Source organism: Mirounga angustirostris, unplaced genomic scaffold, assembly GCF_029215605.1.
Source record: "Mirounga angustirostris isolate CCGP_5_RB_7025 unplaced genomic scaffold, mMirAng1.0.hap1 SCAF_5, whole genome shotgun sequence".
In the NCBI taxonomy this organism is placed as follows: Eukaryota; Metazoa; Chordata; class Mammalia; order Carnivora; family Phocidae; genus Mirounga; species Mirounga angustirostris.
The window spans coordinates 148,954,614-148,973,798 of record NW_026991713.1 but is presented as its reverse complement, the minus strand read 5'-3'; the positions used below and the strand labels follow the sequence as shown (position 1 = coordinate 148,973,798).

General features: G+C 48.5%; 1 protein-coding gene across 4 annotated transcripts in view; it reads left to right on the top strand.

Moving 5' to 3' along the window:
• The first annotated feature begins 8,360 nt into the window (after window positions 1-8,360).
• Window positions 8,361-19,185, top strand: part of ZC3H7A (zinc finger CCCH-type containing 7A) — a 34,566-nt gene continuing 23,741 nt past the window's right edge. For 3 of the 4 annotated variants that reach the window (XM_064592564.1, XM_064592563.1, XM_045874990.3), the window contains exons 1-2: window positions 8,361-8,501; window positions 18,205-18,306. In XM_064592564.1, coding sequence (XP_064448634.1) covers window positions 18,239-18,306 — 68 coding nt within the window. In that variant the 5' untranslated portion in view covers window positions 8,361-8,501; window positions 18,205-18,238. Of the gene's footprint in view, window positions 8,502-9,370; window positions 9,532-18,204; window positions 18,307-19,185 lie in introns of all 4 variants that reach the window. The other variant, XM_045874989.3, reaches the window with a different exon arrangement.

Below are 19,185 nucleotides of genomic sequence, written 5' to 3'. Positions count from 1 at the left end.
AGTGGGATGTTAAAGATTGCCTGGGAGGGCAGAGCATTGGAACAGGAGAGGACACACAACAGTGATTTTCTTTTCCGACAAATAGAGTCACCATTTTGGATGTCCATGTGTTTGATCCGTAACCTTCTTCAGGTACAAGCACTTTTCCTTGGAGGAGCCATCCTTCCCTTTCTTGCTGAGGTCAACACCCCTCCCCAGCTCCAGGAGTGGCAAGGACCTAATTGAGGCCCCAGTCATATAACATGATTGTATACAACACATTGTAGACCACATCCTTGGCCTCAGTGATTGATTCCGGATGGTCATATGACCCAGTTCTGGCCAATGAGAGTCAGGCTGGAATATTTGTTTTTCTAAGAGCCGATCTTCATGGGGTTGCTGAAAAGATGTCCCATAAGTCTGGACCTGCTGGCAGCTCTCCGGCCTCCCAGAGGGAGGGCCTGCTTAAGAATGCAAAGCAGAGGGGCGCCTGGGTGGCTCAGTTGGTTAAGCGACTGTCTTCGGCTCAGGTCATGATCTTGAGTCCGGGGATCGAGTCCCACATAGGGCTCCCTGCTCAGTGGGGAGTCTGCTTCTCCCTCTGACCCTCCCCCATCTCGTGCTCTCTCTCTCTCATTCTCTCTCAAATAAATAAATAAAATTAAAAAAAAAAAAAGAATGCAAAGCAGAGTCAGCAGATGGATAAAGACTGGGTTCTGATGACACCGGAGTCAACGTCTTGTGCATGATTAAGTTCCATGAGCTCATACATTTGCTTTCTGCTTTCACCTAGTTTAAGTAGGGTTCACTACTTACAGATCACTTGCAACTAAAAAATTCTTGACATAACCCACCAACACCTTTAAAGAGAATACCAGTAAAGTGCTTAGAAGGAACTAGTCCCCAAAAGGGTATCTGAATCACTAAGAGGTAGGTTGCCCCTGGCTACTGGGACTTCATTGCTAGATTTTTATGCCTTCCTATTAAAAAAAAAAGTGTGCCAAACCACTGTAATGTGAATAATCTAGTGGACTCGAAACCAAGTCCCCTGATCAAAGGTGAAGAAAAGCAACATAGACCTTGCTGTTAATATCGACCAGGTGGGGAAAATAAGCATTTGAAGTGAATGCTGTTACAAAGCCACACTGTACCCAAGAATGTCTAAAACCTAGGTAGATAGGTTTATTCTAGAAAAGAAGCAGCAGAGGGCGCCTGGGTGGCTCAGTCATTAAGCATCTGCCTTCGGCTCAGGTCATGATCCCAGGGTCCTGGGATCGAGTCCCACATCGGGCTCCCTGCTCGGCAGAAAGCCTGCTTCTCCCTCTCCCACTCCCCCTGCTTGTGTTCCTGCTCTCGCTGTCTCTCTCTCTGTCAAATAAATAAATAAAATCTTTAAAAAAAGAAAAAAAAAAAGAAAAAAAGCAGCAGATTTAAGTCGGTTTTGTAACACATTTGTGTGTAATGCATAAAATTTTTGAATTTTTTTCTTCCAAAAGACAACATATACATACACACACGGATACTTGGTTCCCTGTGCTAATATGCACCTGAGGCAGCGCCCGTTCCCAAAACATCTTTTTTTTTTTTAATTTATTTGATAGAGAGAGACATAGCAAGAGAAAGAACACAAGCAGGGGGAGTGGGAGAGCGAGAAGCAGGCTTCCCGTGGAGCAGGGAGCCCGATGTGGGGCTCGATCCCAGGACCCTGGGATCATGACCTGAGCCGAAGGCAGACGCTCAACGACTGACACACCCTGGCGCCCCCCAAAATATCTCTTCTAATGAAGACACATGCTTTAAAAATCATGTTGATGGATGTTGAATATTAGGGAACAGAGTGGGCCCAAGTGTTTTTTTTTTTTAATTAATATTTAAAAATTTACAGCACAACCCGATTACCATGATTTAGATTTAGAATGTGTTCACATTTATTCCTTTTGGCAAATGTCTTTTAAATACGGTGATTTAAATTTTGCTATAAATCAATGTACAGCAGCAGAGGTAAGTTTGTGCTAAGTGCATTTCATAACAACCTCACAGAAGGGAAAAATGGCTTTGGACATATTTTTGGAAACATTTGTGTGTGTTTACTCAAGGGGGCACTTGTGCACTCTTTATATTTATGGTTTCTGTGAATTTCTTAATAAGCCTTGGCACCCTGCCGAGGGATATAAATGACTGAGTAAAATTTATGATCCTTGAGTATGATAAAAAAAAAAAAAGTCAGCACTCTCTTGTCGATTAGTTGGATTAAAGGAGCCTGACAGAGGTTTCCTTGAATTGAGACAGGAAGTATCTTTTCAACTGCAATGTTGGTGGTGAGTTACCATCTGATGTCACGTTAATTCTCCTCATTTACACACATCCCACAGTCTCACGTCTTAAAAGACCAAGATCTTGGCCCCGGCATTCCAACAGATCAAGTTCCTTTAATCTGTGTTTTTGCTTCCTCACAGGGGTCCTGCTGCTACTTCCGGGCTCTCCATTTCCCAAACCCACATCTTGGAGGATCTTCAAACAGCTTTTTTAATTCTAAGGATCTTGAGTGTAGGCACCGTGACTGGTCGATTTGGCAATCCAGCAAACTGCCCTGAACATAGTTGGCACTTGTATTTGTTGAAAAGATGCGGGAAGCTCCCTGGATTCTATCCATGATCCCAGAACGACCAGTCCAAGTGGCCTGAGTTCCAGAGGCTGGAAGCAGTAGAAAGAATGGGCAGGATTAACTCCCTAATCGGAAAGTCAGGGGAGGAAAAATCAGCTGGGAATAGGTATTGAGGGAAGACAGAACACATGGAAAAGGGATCCTGTATTCCCAACTCTGGGGCAAAAAAAAAAAAAAAAAAGAGTAGGGGAAAGTAGGGACCCTTCCTGAGTCCAGGAAGGGAGCACTCCTGATTTATGCTTCTCTGTTCTCAGAAACTACTAGGAATTGAATGCTTTTTTCTGGTAAACGTGTTGTTTCCCCCAAATACAAGCAGGAAACTGTGGTACACTACGACATTAAACTCAGTATCAAATCCAAAAGGAAAAGAAGTCCTTCAGAAGCAAAGATCTGTTTTCCTGTCTGTGTGCAGAGTATCGTTCAGGAGAGCACCTAAAAATTACTGGAAAAAAAATACAAAGTCTGTCTTATTATCCTCCATATTATTTATGTATCTGCTTTTCCCCCCCCTGAATAATTAGTGCTCTCTTGCTTTATCTAATGTTTAGTAGCTTGCTTGCAGTTAGGTACACATTAAACTTGATGTCCAGGCAACCAGCCTACGGGAAATAAAGGAATCCAGTTGATATTTTTTTGTAACTTTCTTACACTTCAGCATTTCATTAAAACTTCATTTTGGGGGGTGCCTGAGTGGCTCAGTGGGTTAAGTGTCTGCCTTTGGCTCAGGTCATGATCCCGGGGTCCTGGGATCGAGCCCCACATCAGGCTCCCTGCTCTGCGGGAAGCCTGTTTCTCCCTCTCCCTCTGCTGCTCCCCCTGCTTGTGCACTGTGTATCTCTCTGTCAAATAAATAAAAAATAAAAAAATCTTTAAAAAAAAAGAGTTTCATTTGGAAGAAGAACAGCCCAGGATCATGGGAACTGTTCAGTTCACTTGAATATTCAAGAAGGAATGTGATATTAACTGTTTTATGCTGCACATTTAGGTTCTAGCACAGAATTCCATATGATTCACTGCACATGTCAAAGCATGTGGCTTGTACAATTATCACGTGGTCACTTGGCAAACATTTAGCGCCTGTCTTTCATATCTGAGTGCTATAAAATTTTCCTTTCCTTTTTTTTTTTTTAAAGATTTTATTTATTTATTTGACAGAGAAAGACACAGCAAGAGAGGGAACACAAGCAGGAGGAGTGGGAGAGGGAGAAGCAGACTTCCCGCGGAGCAGGGAGCCCGATGCGGGGCTCGATCCCAGGACCCTGGGATCATGACCTGAGCTGAAGGCAGACGCTTTAACGACTGAGCCACCCAGGCGCCCCTAAAATTCTCCTTTTCTGATACAGGTATGTAATGTCAGCAAACATATCATTTTCATTATTCTTTATTTGATGTTGTCCCTCTGGCCAGTCCACTGCCTTATACAGTGATAATGGTCCCAAGATTGAGGCTCCATTTTTTAAGCAAGGGAGTCTCAAGCACTTTTCTGCTTCAGTGCCCCTATGAGATATGTCACCCTTCCATCGCGTCCCATGGGAACAGTTTCTGCAACGGTGGACCAGGGAATATGCCCCAGTGTCTGGGGGGTGGAGTGCCTTGCAAGTACCCCTTCCGACCCCAAAGATGATGCTGGAAAGCTCACTCCGTTCATTCGTCACTCCTCTAGGGAAAGGTAAGCACCAGCACAACTGAACACACTCCGGGTACCAGGTGCTTTATGTACGTATGTGTTCTTCGATCCTCACCATGCCTCATTGTTAGCCACATTCCAAGGTGATCAAGGCAAGCCTCTGAGATGTTAAGGGACTGGCCTAGGGCTCACCCAGATGGGTAGGGAGCAAGTTGGGAATTAGCCTAAGTTTCCCAGACTCCAAAGTCCCTCTCCTTTCACCATCACACTACCTCCTAACAGCTACTTCTAGCTCAGGTGTTCACGTCTTAGTCCCTTTGGCTGCTCTAAAAGGGTATCATAGACTGAGGGGCTTAAACAACATTGATTTCTCACAGTTCTGGAGGCTGGGAAGTCCAAGATCAAGGCACCAGCAGGTCTGGTGTCTGGCGAGACCTGCTTCCTGGTACGCAGATGGCAGCCTTCTCGTTGTGTCTTCACGTGGTGGAGAGAGAAATCATCTCTCTGGGACCTCTTTCATGAGGGCACCAATCCCATTCAGAAGGCTCTGCTCTCACCACTGAATCACCTCCCAGAGGCCCCACCTCCTGATACCATCACATTGGGAATTTTGACAGAGGAATTCAGGGGGACACATTCATTCCATAACATTCACCTTATATTTATTTAAGATTTTATTTGACACAGAGAGACGGATCACAAGTAGGCAGAGCGGGAGGGAGAGGGAGAAGCAGGCTCCCTGCTGAGCGAGGAGCCCTTCGCAGGTCTTGATCCCAGGACCCTGGGATCACAACCTGAGCCGAAGGCAGATGTTTAACCGACTGAGCCACCCAGGCGCACCCACCTTATATTCATTTGGAGAAGCTTGAGTGAATGTGGTATTTATCACTATATAGAACATTTTTTCCCACTTTGGAGGGAACTTAGGATATGAATACATTAAAAAAAAAAAAAACACTCAAAAAAAAACCAAAAACCAAAAAAACTCCCCCTCTTGTTATGTCTGCAGGCCAGATTTAGCAGAGAATCTTTGAGAACTTATACATAAAACAGAACCAACACCGCCATCATTGCTTAGGTGTGGGAGCTGCTGCCCAGAGACCCCCTGGCCCAGGGAGCAATACCTCCCACGTCTCCAGATGAGTGTTGGAGATGAGAGTCCTTCACTAGGGTATCTAATTTAGTGCTCCGCTGAAAGGAAAGCCAAGGTGACCAGAAATAGTCTTATATACTGACTCCTCATACAGTTGAGAAATAACAGGTGGGACAACATGCAGAGTATAGTATCCGAGGTAAGAAAGAAGACTGAAATCACTAGTAGAACATACCTTAGGAAAAACGAACACACGTAAGAAAAATGGCTTCTCTTTAGAATTCAAACTGGTCACAGGGTGAAGTCTAATGGGGGAGAGCATTCTGGATTATCCGGATGGGTTCCATGTAATCACAAGGGTATTTATAAGAAGAAAGGAGAGCCAGAGAAGATGTAACAGAAGCAGATTCAGAGCCATGCATGGAGCTGGGGAAGGTGCCATGAGCCACGGAATTCGGGTGGCTTCTAGAAGCTGGGGACAGCAAGAGAGCAGATGGTCTCCCGGAGCCTCCTGAAGGAACCAGCTTTGCCAACACCTTGACTTTAGCTCAGCGAGACCCATTTCAGACTCCAGACCTCCAGAACTATCAGGTAATAAATATGTGTTGTTTTAAGCCATCGAGATTGTGGTGATCTGTTATAGCAGCCACAGGAAACTAATACAGCCCCGCTGAGTTTTTCCTTGTACGGACAGGATAGCACAGCTTCCTGAGGCTTTACGACGCCCTTCAGGGCCTGGCCTTTGCTCATCTCATCTCCCTGGTACCCCACCCAGCACTCTGGGGTTTGGCCACCCTGGCCTTTCAGGATCTTCTACCTTAAATTTTCCTTTTCTCTCCATGCAGCCCTGCAGTCAGTTACCTCTTACACATCCTACAGATCTTGGCTCCAAGGTTCCTGCGGACATCCATTCAAGAAGCGTTTAGGCAGGGCGCCTGGGTGGCTCAGTTGGTTGGGCGACTGCCTTCGGCTCAGGTCATGATCCTGGAGTCCCTGGATCGAGTCCCGCATCGGGCTCCCTGCTCGGCAGGGAGTCTGCTTCTCCCTCTGACTCTAACCCCTCTCATGTGCTCTCTCTCATTCTCTGTCTCTCAAATAAATAAATAAAATCTTTAAAAAAAAAAAAAAAGAAGAAGCGTTTAGGCAGTGCTAGTCACTCTTCTAAGGGCTGCAAGGGACAACAAAACAGGAAGGGTCTCTGCTGTCCTAGTGAGGTGGAGATAGACTGTAAGTAAGTAGCCAAACGATTCAACAAGGTCGTTCCAGATAGTGAGGACTGCTGTAAGGACCAGGTTGACACCGTGTTCAGGAGCGGTGTTCAATGGGCTTCAGGGCAAGGCTCTCTGAGAGCAGCCTCCTTCCTTGGAGGGGCCTTCCCTGAAGCCACAGCCCCTAGAGCTCTCCCTCAATGTTTCTGTCACCGTGCTTACGTGGTGTTATAGACCGAACTGTGTCCCTTTCAAATCCAAATGTGGAAGCCCTAACCCACAAGGCCTTCACTGTAATTAAGGTTAAAAGAGGTCACAAGAGTGAGCCCTAAACCAATAGGAGTGAGCCCTAAACCAATCGCAGGGGTCATCCTTATAAGACGAGAAAAGGACACCAGGGATGTGTGTGCACAGAGAAAAAGCGAAACGAGTACATTGTGAGAAGGTAGAAACCTGCAAGCCAAGGTGAGAGTTCTCACCGGAGACAACCATACCATCACCTTTCTCTGGTATGTCCAGCCTCCATAACTGCGAGAAAATTCTTGTTTTAAGTCGCCAGGTCTGTGGCATTTTGTTACGATAGCCCGTGCAGACCAATACAGCTGAATTGTAAATGTTCATCCCCTTGACCACTGTGAGAGCCACCTCACGAGTCTCCCTGCTCCTCATCCTGTCCCTCCTGTGACCTAGGGTCTGCACAGTAGCCCAAGAGAACTGTCCAGAATGTAAGTTTATGGCACTCCCAATTCAGATCTGCCGAAGGACTCCCATGCCACATAGAACAAACTCCAAGTTCCAAATCATGGCCCCGCTCTTCTTTCGGCCCTTTCTCCCCTTGTACACACTAACTCTATAGACCCTTCCTGCTCCCCAGACAGGAAGCTCCAGCGTCAGGGCCTTTGCACTTGTTCTTCCTCCGCCTGGGGCACACTCCCCATCTGTGCGTGGCTGTCACCTTCTGAGGCCTCTCCTAGTGACTCATCCCCTACCTCCATTTCGGTCATGTCACCTGGCTTCGGTGTCCTGAATGGTCTGTGTCCCTGTTGTTCCACACCTCGCTCCCCTTCCAACCCCAGCTGGTGACTCTGCCTTGCCCACTGATGAGCCCCCGAGCACAGGGCCGGGCCGGGCCCACAAGGGCACCTGGCTGTTGAAAGTACGTGGGTGACGTGGCATTGAGCTGGCACCTGCAGGACAGGGAGCCAGGCCCCCGCGGAGCCAGCGCAGCGAACTAGGCCGAGGCGGGCCTTGCATCGCGGCGCTGCTCCGAGCGCCCGAGCCCCTTCCGTCTGGAGTCCAGACCGGGGACAGCATGGTGGCTCGGGGCTCCCGAGTTCCCCCCCGCAGAGAGGGAAGCACCGGATGAGGGCCGGCCAAGTAAAGAGTCTCTCGGGGAGGCTGCCTGAAACCCGAAAGTGGGTCAGTTCCCGGTCGGACGCCGTTCTAACCCCCCCCCCGCTCCCGGGCCGCCGCCCGCGCGGAGCACGCGCGGCGCCCGGAAATCTGAACCGCGCGTGAACCAGCAGTCGGCGGTCGGGCCGCGCGGGCCCGTCGCCGGGGCCGACACCGCGCGCCCGCCCCCGGAGACGCCCGCAGCCCGCACGGCGGAGGGGGGTCGCGCCGCCCGGGGCCCCCGCCGCCCGGTCCGACGCGGCCCGGCCCGACGTGGCGCCGCCGCCCCCCGCAACGACACTCGCGGGCGCAGCCAATGGCGGCGTCTCCCGGGCGCCGGGCGCGGCCTCCCGCCGCCAGAGGGCGCCGCACGGGCGCAGCGCAGCCGCCGCCGCCGCCGCCGCCGCCGGTCGCGGAGGGAAGCAGCGAGCGAGCGAGCGCCCCGGCCCCCGCCGTCGCCGTCGCCTCCGTCGCCGCCGCCGCCCGCTCCCCTGCGCGCCGTGGTGCGCCCGCCGGCCGGCGCGGCCGTCCCCGCAGGTAGGTGGGCGCCGCCGGGCCCCCGCGCGCCCCCGGCCCGGCCCGCGCCGCCGCCCCTCCCCCGCCCGGCGCCCCCGCCCGGCGCGCGCCCGCCGCCGCCTCGTGCTCGCGCGCGGCCGTTAACGGACGCCGGGCGGGGGAGGGGCGGCGGCGCGGAGGGGCCGGGGCGGCTGAGGTGGGGGCGGGTCGCGGCCCCCCGGCGGGGGAAGGTCGGCGCGTGCGTGGCGGACCGGGCCCGGCAGCTCGGGGCGGACGCAGGCGGGCGGGGTCCCCGGGGCCCCCTCCTCTCCCCTGCGCTCCCCTCCCTCTTCCCTGCCCTCCGGCGGCGGGGCGCCCCCCGGGGCGCGTCTGCGGGAAGCGGGGCGCCGAGGGCCGCCGCTCCCAGCCGTCCACGCCTGCATGCGTTCCCGCTGGCACGGCACCTCCTCTCTGCTTACTTAACCCCCCTTCCCTCCCCCCCCAGTTTATTTTTTCCATCGCGTGTCTGTTTGGTGACCCGGGTCCCCTAATCCAGTGTCTTGGGTTTGGGGGCGGGAGGGATGCGCGCCGAGCGCGGGGCTCATTTATTTCGGGTTAACCGCCCCCCCGCCCCCATTTCTTTTGCGCGGGCCGCGCAGCTGGGACGCGCGGCGGATGGTTTCCTGTCTTTATTGGGGATGCGGAGACTGCCGGGTTTTAGGTTTCTTTCCCCACCCTTGAGGAATGGAGACCTGTCAGCTCTCATTAGCGCGAAGGCACGGTCGGGGATGGTCATCGCAGGGGTGTGGTCAAGCCGGGAAGCGCCGGCGGGGCCCGGGAGTTTGCGCCTGCGCCCGGGGTGGGAACTCATCAGCGCTCGGGTATTTTTCCCGCCCCCCCCCCGCCCCCAGTGCTTAGAGATCAAAGAAGGTACCTGTGCTAGGTACCGAGAGAGCGGGGATCTGCTTACGTTAGACCTGCGCCGCCCGGGACTGTTGAGCGCTTGGTGTGTGGCTGGACCCAGCTGAGATGTGCTCCGGCTGAAAAAGACATACCTGATTTTAAACACTAGGTATGGAAAGGGGGGGGAGGGGAACAGCAAAAGATCTCGTAATTTTTTTGTGTTTAAATAGTACATGTTAAGATGATAATACTTTGAACCTAATCGGGTCGACCAAAATAAACCGTTAACATTATTTACGCCGGTATCTTTTTACTTTCGTTGAACGTGGCAACTTGGACGTTTGAAATTACATTTGTGGCTCGCCTTATATTTCTGTTGGACAGTGCTCCAATAGAGCATCTGAATGGGGGCAGGGCGGCTGGGAGCCTGTGCCGCCTGCTTATCTTTTCCTGCTTCCTTGATGGCATGTGGCCTCCTGTCCCCTAAGCTCTCAAGAAGCCCCTGCCTCTTGCTTCTCACTCTGAGCTGAACTGAACTGTTAAGCTGATTGCAAATGAGGATCTTGTCCTCATTTGCAGAATAATGCAAGTTAATAGACCAAATTTTCTTTGTTGAAAAATTTTCTCTGCTGTGTATTGGAGTCTGGAAATAGTTGTGTTAGGTTAGAATCAGAATCAGATCGTGAATTATTGAGGATGAGTATTTCCAGTATTCGTGTGTGGGTTCTGTAAAGAGCATGTTAATTTTCAGGCCCTCTGCCACCAAAATGAACTGGAAAGCTCATGCCTTCCTCTGAGTTACTGTGACTTTTGCTTGGGGGCTCATCCTCGGTCTCATAACAAAGTATCCAGGAGAAGAGTCATTGTTTCAAGAAAGTGGTAGAACATCTGTGATGTTTCTCTGTCTGGGTTTTGTAGTCTCTGAGGGTTGCAATGTAGCCAGACATTTTTGTAAGTGTTACAGAGTGAGCTAACTGTTGCAAGCCAGGGTTGACAGTAATGTTACTTTAACTACTTTCTGTTTGTTTATGCCCTAACAGGGAGGAGGCTTGAGTCTGAAGGTAGAATTTAATCCAGACTGGTAACTGTAATTTTTCACTAGCAATATAGGAATACCTTTTTAGGAAAAATACAAACACTGTGCCATATACCCTGCCCACTTTCTCTTTTCCTGTGTCTGTCTTGTAAGACTGTTTAGTATTCAGTCCTTGTGTCTAAACACATTATGTTATGGGTGGAACATATTTCCAGATGCAGATTTTCCCTGGACTGTTATCCTAACTCTGTGCGTCTGCTGTATTCCCGTGGAAACCCTCTGCTCTAAGTTTCTTTAAATGATGTTCCTTGAGCATGTCCCTGTGTGTGTGTGTGCAGAGGTGTTTATTCTGTTCCCCTGGAGTTAAATGCCCACCTGTCTGCCGGCGCTGTGTTTGTCTTTCAGAGCGCAGCCCAGGGCTGACTTAGACTACTCGCCTTCCTCCTGGCATCACTGCCACTTACAGTGCAGAATAGCATGGTGGATAAGAATTCTTGCTTGGAGCCAGGCTGTCTGGCTCTGAAATCTAGCTCTGCCACTTCCCTAGCTGTGATCCCGGATTGCTTGCGTCACTTCTCTATGTAAAAGTTTCCTCATGGTACCTACCTCTTGAGACTGTTAGGAGGATTGAATGATTTAATACATGCACAGCGCTTAGAACGATGCTTGGCATCCAGTAAGGGTGCTAAGTGTTAGCTATTGTTCTGTGTATACACTATGTGGCAATCACGTATCACTTACCGTGGTGTCTTCTGTTAATGGGAGCTAGTTTCTAAAGTTACCTTGTGAGGCTAAAATGCCACAGATACGAATACAGTGTCCAGCTACTAGCATTGCACATTGTACCAGACTCCAGTATAATCAGTTTCACTGCACAGGCACTGAGTAAATAAGGAATTATAGTGAAGATCCAAGGCACCTTTCCGCCTTACCTAGAACTTTAGAATGAGTAACATTTAAAATCAGCTGATGGGAGAAAGATGAGTTGATGAGGATATTCCAGCTTATAAAATTGTAGATAATTTAATGAAGTTTATATTAGTTGAGTTTCGAAGCTCTCCCATTCCAGTTCCCTTTCATTTAGGGAGAGGTGTGTCTGCTGTACTTCTTCCTTGTTGGCGATGAAGGAAACCCATCATTGAGCTCCTTCAGGGGTCACTTATGGTCTTTCTCTCTGTCACTGTCTCTAGATCCCCACCATGTTGATTTACTCCCCACCTTGTTCCCCTGAGGGTTGAAGGTGGAGCCCACCACAGCCAGCTCTGCCTGCCTGGTCATTTCCTCCCTGGGACCCTACGTTGCCACGCCTGCCCTTTCATGTTAGGTGTTAACTCTTGGGCCTCTGAACTTTGTGTGAAGCATTCTCTTTATGCTTGGCCACTTCATTCGTTCTTGCATTCAAGTATGTATTGACCTGGATCCAGATATTGGGAGACAATCAGGACTAAGAAAGACAAGGCAGCTCTGGGAGTAAATAGCGCAACAATTTAGGGGATAAGGGAAGGCTTCTAAAGGTGATATTTAAGCCAGGACCCCAGGGGGGAGAGGAACTCGCTCTGTGCAGTTCTGGAAAGTGTGTTTGGGGTGGAGGGACAAGCAAGCACAATGTCCCAGAGACATGGAGCCCTTGACTCATTCTGCAAACCCACAGAATGCCACTGTGATGGGAGCTGAATGTGTGAGTGCATGAGGGCGGCGGGAAAAGAGGTTGGGAGGATCCTCCTGGATCTGATAGGTCATGGTAAGGACTCTGGATTTTATTCTAAGGGCCTGGGGAAGCCACTGAGGGATTTAAAGCAGGGCTGTAACAACTGATTTGTGTGTTTAAAAGAGCATTCCTTTTAGTTTAGTGTGGGAAGTGGAGGGGGGAGGGGACAGTGGAGAAGACTGGGAGCTTAGAGCCCAGGCAGGGAAAGGAGGATATTGCAACATCCACGTGAGATGGTGTGATCTGTGATCTGGCTGGGGGTGGCGGAGGAAGCCTGGGAAGTGGTCAGATTTGGGGGGCCCTGCACATACTCTACAGTGTCACTTGGGGGATTTGTCAGGGGGCTGATGGAAGTGGGATGGGAGAGAAAGGAGAGGGTGGTGCCAGGGTTCTGGTTTGAGCAAGTGGTGAGAAGCTGGTTTCATTGCTGAAAAGATAGGATTGTGCAAAGGGTTAGGATTGGCGGGAAGGCCTAGGATTGGGACCATTCAAGTCAGAAATGCTGAATAAATATCACAGACAGCCCAGACTTCATATATGTTATGGCCTTACGCATATCAGCGTAGAAGTGGATGGTCATCGGGGCGCCTGGGTGGCTCAGTCATTAAGCGTCTGCCCTCGGCTCAGGTCATGTTCCCAGGGTCCTGGGATCAAGTCCTGCATCGGGCTCCCTGCTCAAGTGGGAAGCCTGCTTCTCCCTCTCCCTCTCCCCCTGCTTGTGTTCCCTCTCTCGCTGTGTCTCTCTCTGTCAAATAAAATCTTAAAAAAAAAAAGTAGATGGTCATCTTATAAATGCTTCTTGTACAATGGGTAGCTGTTTGGAAGGGAAATAAACGTATCCCTGCATCACTTCTTACAGTCAATTGGTGGGTCACGTTAAAAAAAAAAATTTTTTTTTTAATGAAACAAGAGTATTCAGGGAAAACATGAAGAATTATTTTATAATTTCAAAGTGGCGAAGGTATATGTGAGTGTGGCCGAATCCAGGCACCATGAAAGAAAATATTGATAAATTCAGCCACTTAGAGATAAAAACTTGTGTCAAAAAGTGTAAGAAACCAGGCCGAAAGTCGAAGGATTGACATCAAAGTGGGAAGAACAAAAACAGTACCACAAAAGACTACTTTCCTCTCTATGTAAAGAGCTTTCCTGAATGAGAAAAGCTCAATCTGGAAGGAAAATGGGCAGAAGATCCGAGCACACAGTTTATGGGGAAGGAAGTACAAGTGACTCTTAAATTTCAAGAGCTGAGCAGCCTCACTAGTGATAGAAGGGCTGAGACAAAACCTCATCACATTGTCGCACCACTGTCACCCGTTTCTCACCTCCCGGTTGGCAGGAGTGAAGCACTGGATGATTGGTCGGTGAAGTGGCAAAATTGGGGCCAAACGCATACACCCTTTAGCCTATAGAACTTGTCGAAGATACACACATATGAGATGTCCTGGGTACCTGGTGAACTTTAGAGACTGGAAACAACCCAGATGTGCATCAGAAGTTACAGTACAACCGTATCACGGAACACAGGGGTTAAGGTGGCTTTTCCTGCGCCCTGGTAGGGACTGACCTTTGAGGTTAGGTACGGAGAGACAAAAGCAAGTGCAGAACACATCAGGAGCCCCAGTTTGTATAAAAAATAACAGACACACAGGGTATGTTGAACTTTTTATTTTGGAATAATTAGAAACTCACAGGAAATTGCAAAAGTGGTATCTAGAGGCCCATGAACCCTTCATCCACTTTCCCCCAGCAGTGCCATCTTACATAATTGTAGTGGAGTATCAAAGCCAGGAAACTGGGATTAGAGAATACTATGAACCAGAGTACAGGCTCTTACTCTTACTGGTTTTTACGTGCCCTTTTGTGTGTGTCTGTCGGCCTGTCTCTGCAATTTTATCCTATGTGTAGATTCACGGAACCACCGCCAGTCAAGATACTCTCTTGTTTCACAGACTTTCTTTGTCAGGACACAGAAGAGACCCTAATGGTGGGTGATTGCCCTCAGAAAGGGCATATGGGTGGCCGAGTGACAGGAGAGGAGACATTCCTTTTCAGTGTCCTAGTATTAAAAATCTTACTTTTTCAACAGTTTGTGATGCCTCTGAGACCTTTAGTAGAACTACAGACAGGCAGAGGGCCTCGAGCCCTGAGTGGTGCAGGAGGTCCAGGGAAAGGGGGGGGTGTGTGACTGGGGGAGAGAAGGGGCTCCAGCGAAGCCACAGCGCTCTCCTGTTTGGAGGCCAGCTGGAGTTGAAACCCCAGTCTCAAGGAGGCAGTATATACACCTGTCATGTGCTGCTGAGTTTGAATAAGAAAAGTGGCTGTTGGATTAACTTTATCAGATCCTTCCTCACTTTAAAATTGAGGCCAGGTTTTAACTGGATCCAAAAATAAGATGATGGATAAAGCATTTATCTTTTCTTTCTTTCAAAATGGGAGGGGGGTGTATTTCTCAGGTGAAACTCAGCTGTGATGGAAGAAAATCAGGACAGAGATTGCCAGGGGTAGGGGTGGGGCAGGGATTGGCTGGGGAGGAGGCCTGAGGGAACTTCCTAGAGTGACAGTAATGGTATTTAGCCAAAGTGGGGGGCTGGGGCTGGGTTACAGGACTGTCTCCTTTGTCAAAACTTGCCTTGAAATTTGTGCATTTTACAAGGGAAAAAAGTTTCTGCGTTTTACCTTAAAAAAACTGTAAACAAATATTGAAATCTAGAGCAATGATATACATGCTGACGTGCTAACTGATGAATTATAATTGATGTCTGCCACTTACTTTGCAGTTTATCAAAATAATAAGGTGGGTTGATGGATGGACAGAGGGATGGGCGGATGGACAAAGATGGGCAGATGTGATAAACGGCAAAATATTAAATATAGAACATAGGTATGTGATGTTCATTGAGAAAGATTTTTAACTTTACTGTGTGTACAGTTTTTCTTTCTTTTTTTTTTTTTTTAAAGATTTTATTTATTTGAGAGAGAGAGAATGAGAGAGAGAGCGCCCATGAGAGGGGGTAGGGTCAGAGGGAGAAGTAGACTCCCTGCCGAGCAGGGAGCCCCATGCGGGACTCATCCAGGGACTCCAGGATCATGACCTGAGCCGAAGGCAATTGCTTCACCAACTGAGCCACCCAGGCGCCCGTGTACAGTTTTTCATAATGCAATTTTGGGGGAAGAAATCTACAAGAACATGAAATTCCCTATCCTACTATTTTTGACCATCATTTGGTATTATGTTCTCAAATCTTGAACCATGTAAAGGAGGCCTGTGTTTCATGCTATTAAAAGAGCCTGTGTCTTATTTCCACTTAATCACCTACTTGAGTTGTCAGCTCTTTGCCACCAGCCCTTTGTCCTTAAGAGGTCGAGGTTCAAGGTTTTCTGGCACTTTCTGGGGAAACAGCTCAAGGCTATTAACTCAGTGGATTATCATGATCCCCGAGTCCCTTCTTAGCTAACAGGGACCTCAGCCTAATTCTCCCACCTTCCCTGTACAGAGGTTGGGGGGAAGGTGTCCTGTTCTTTGAAGATGGGGAAGAGTTCTTGCTTTGGGTGGCCTTTTCTTTTGTCACTGACTTTCAGGCCTGACTGCTGTGAACCCCCTCCCCCCACAACCGAGTGCTGTTCTGGGTGCCTTTGAGCGGTAAGCTCTTGCTCTAAATTGGCCCCACTTTATTATTTTATTATTTTTTTAAAGATTTTATTTATTTGAGAGAGAAAGAGAGCACAGAGGCAGAGGGAGAGGGAGCTCGATGTGGGGCTTGATCCCAGGACTCTGAGATCGTGACCTGAGCTGAAGGCAGACACTTAACTGACTGAGCCACCAAGGTGTCCCAGAATTGGCCCCACTTTAAATAAAAGAGAAAAAAGGCTTGGTGGTCCCTTAAGTCATCTTTCCAAGGAAGGGTTCAGAGGCTACGTAGACTTTTTAAAAAATACTTAAAGGGGCGCCTGGGTGGCTCAGATGGTGGAAGCGTAGAAGGCCCGACACATAACTCCCATTGCCAGTAGGGACAGGTGTCCATATTTTTGTCAGTCTTGTTTCATTTCCACCCGCTCATCCCCCTTTAAGGTAGATTACCTGAAAAACAAACTGCAGAAATAATGCCATTTTCCTTCCGTGTCATGGGCTTTGGAAACATTTTATTTTGGGGCAGTTTCAAATATTGACAGAGTAGAAAGAATCTGTGTGTTTGTCACTGGTTGGCCACATTTTGCTGTTTCGTCGCCACCCCACTCCTTTTTTTTTTTTTTTTTTTGGTTGTTGGAATATTTGATTTGATTTTTTTTTTAAGATTTTATTTATTTATTTATTTGACAGAGAAAGACACTGAGAGAGGGAACACAAGCAGGGGGAGTGGGAGAGGGAGAAGCAGGCCTCCCGCGGAGCAAGGAGCCCGATGTGGGGCTGGATCCCAGGACCCAGGGATCATGACCTGAGCCGAAGGCAGACGCTTCACCAACTGAGCCACTCAGGCGCCCCGATTTGATTTTTTTTAAGTAGACTCCACGCCCAGTGTGGGGCTTGAAGTCACAACCGTGAGATCAGGACCAGAGCTGAGATCAAGAGTCAGATGCTTAACTGACTGGGCTGCCCACGTGCCCCGCTGGAATATTTTAAAGCCAATCCCAGATAGATCTTTCACAGATAAAGACTTCAGTAAGGTAACAGCTTAAGCAGAAGATAAAAATATTTAGAAATGACAGTATTTAAAAGATGAAAAAAGATGATCACCAGTTACCCACCTTTGGGGCATTCCAACGCTTGTCCCCACCCCTACACTTTTTTTTTTTTTAAAGATTTTATTTATCTGACAGAGAGAGAGACAGGAGAGAGGGAACACAAGTAGGGGGAGTGGGAGAGAGAGAAGCAGGCTTCCCGCCGAGCGGGGAGCCCGATGTGGGGCTCGATCCCAGGACCTTGGGATCATGACCTGAGCCGAAGGCAGCCGCTCAACCGACTGAGCCACCCAGGCGCCCCTCCACCCCTACACTTTGAAACCGGTAGATTTAAAAATAAAACTACCAATGTCAAGCAATAATGAAACTAAAACATTTCAGCTAGGAAGCCTGGGTGCAAGTTCCCCGTCCATCACGTGGGTTCAAGTGGGCGGTTTGTGTGAGAACCTGTCCTCTTAGGCTTAGATCCCAGTATTCATCACAGGATAACCATGCCCCCTCCTCACCCCTGCCAGGGGACATTTAACAAAGCCTGGAGGTATTTTTGGTTATCATACTGGGGGGAGGGGCGCTACGGGCATCTAGTGGGTAGAGGCCAGGGGCGCTGCTAGAACCCTACCGAGCACAGGGAGGTCCCCATAATAAAGGACTGTCTGGCCCAAACTGCTGAGGTCAAGAAACCCTAGTTCTAGACCCTGGGAGATGGTGTTTTATCACAGGTCTCTTCCCTGTGGTTCTCCTTTAACTTGCTGGGAATTGCTTAATGAACAGTGATGGGGGGGCCGACACCAATAGCTTTGACTGGTGTTGACATTTGCCAGTGTTAAGTTGAAGGTAAACCCTTACTTTCGAGAAAATTCCAACTGAATGACTTCATTCAGGCTTTTTATTTTATCAGTTGTATCAACAAGGATTATTTCAGAAGTTTGTGTAACAAACTTCTGTATAAGGTTTCCACTCTGCTTACCAGGAAGTCAGACTCCCTCTGAGGCAAGCGGATGTGAAACCTTTTCACTTCTGGAGAGCTTCCAGAAGCAAAACAAGGCCAGGACTGTTTTAGTAGGAGTTTATGCGTGCATGCGGATAGAAAGGGAAGAAGCAAAACCTGGAGCTGAAGGGATGGGGTGAGAAGAGGGGTGGAGGAAAATGACTTTTTCATGGAGATTCTCTAGGAGGAGCATACAGAATCAGCATGGCTGTTGAGCCTTAAAGGAGAGTGAGAACCTGATACTTCTGTGTGCTGGGCAACAGGGACTGTGCGGATAAGCCAGGATTCTCGGTGTCAGGGACCCCAGAGTCAAGTCAGCAGAGAGGGACGTGGCCACAAGTAACTGTGGCAGGATCGCAAATTACGGGTGTTATAATCGGGGTCCAGGAGCCCTGTGCATTATGTAACTCTGTGCCTTGTTTCTTTCCAGATCGATCATTTAGAAAGTGGATGTGTGGGGTAACATGTCCAGTGTGTCCGAGGAGAGAAGAAAAAGGCAGCAGAACATTAAGGAAGGACTGCAGTTTATACAGTAAGGGCCTGACTCGTACCTGCGTTCATGTCACATAGTCCAGCTGACCCTTGAGCAACGCGGGGTGGGGGGCGCAGACCCCCCCCAATTTAAAGTCCACATATAACTTTTGATTCCCAAAAATGTAACTACAAATAGCCTACTGTTGACCGGAAGCCTGACCAATAGCATAAACAGTCGATGAACGCGTTGTTATGTGTATTATTTATTGTATTAAGATAAAGTAAGCTGGAGAAAAAAGTGGCAAGAAAGTCATAAGGAAAAGAAAATACGTTTACAGTACTGTATTATATTTATCGAAAAAGATAAAGTTATAAGTGGACCTGCTCAGTTCAAGCCTGTGTTGTTCAAGAGGTCAACTGTACTTTTTTATATTGGATTAAGAAATCTTAAGTCCGGTTTGTCAGTCCTCTTAATTCAGGTCCGAAGTTAGATACTTTTATTCAGCAATAATTTTTGCTCTTGTACTTTTGATTTCTTGTGCGTTCTGAAGTATATCTTACTGTCACTGATTTTTAGAGCTAAAATCCTTTAGTGTCTCTGAAAGTGTTAGACTGAGAGGAATTGGAACCTAATCACATCGGAACACTTCTGATGACTGAAAAGTGACTGAGAATGAACTTGCACGCAGGGCTTTTGTAATCAAACATTTCTGTTGAGAAGCTTGGGCTCTAACTAGCCTTCTTGAGCCTGGCGGGGACAATACAGCCCGGTGCTTGGGCGGACTAGTCCAGGCCCAAGGGCCTCTGCTCTTCCCAGGAAGGAGACCAACTTCTCTGTACTACAGAATCCCAAAGTATTAGTGGTTCTCTGCTATTTTACAACTTTTTTGGTATTTGAGGAATTACGCCTTCTTTTAGTAGAAGTAGGTTGGAGAAG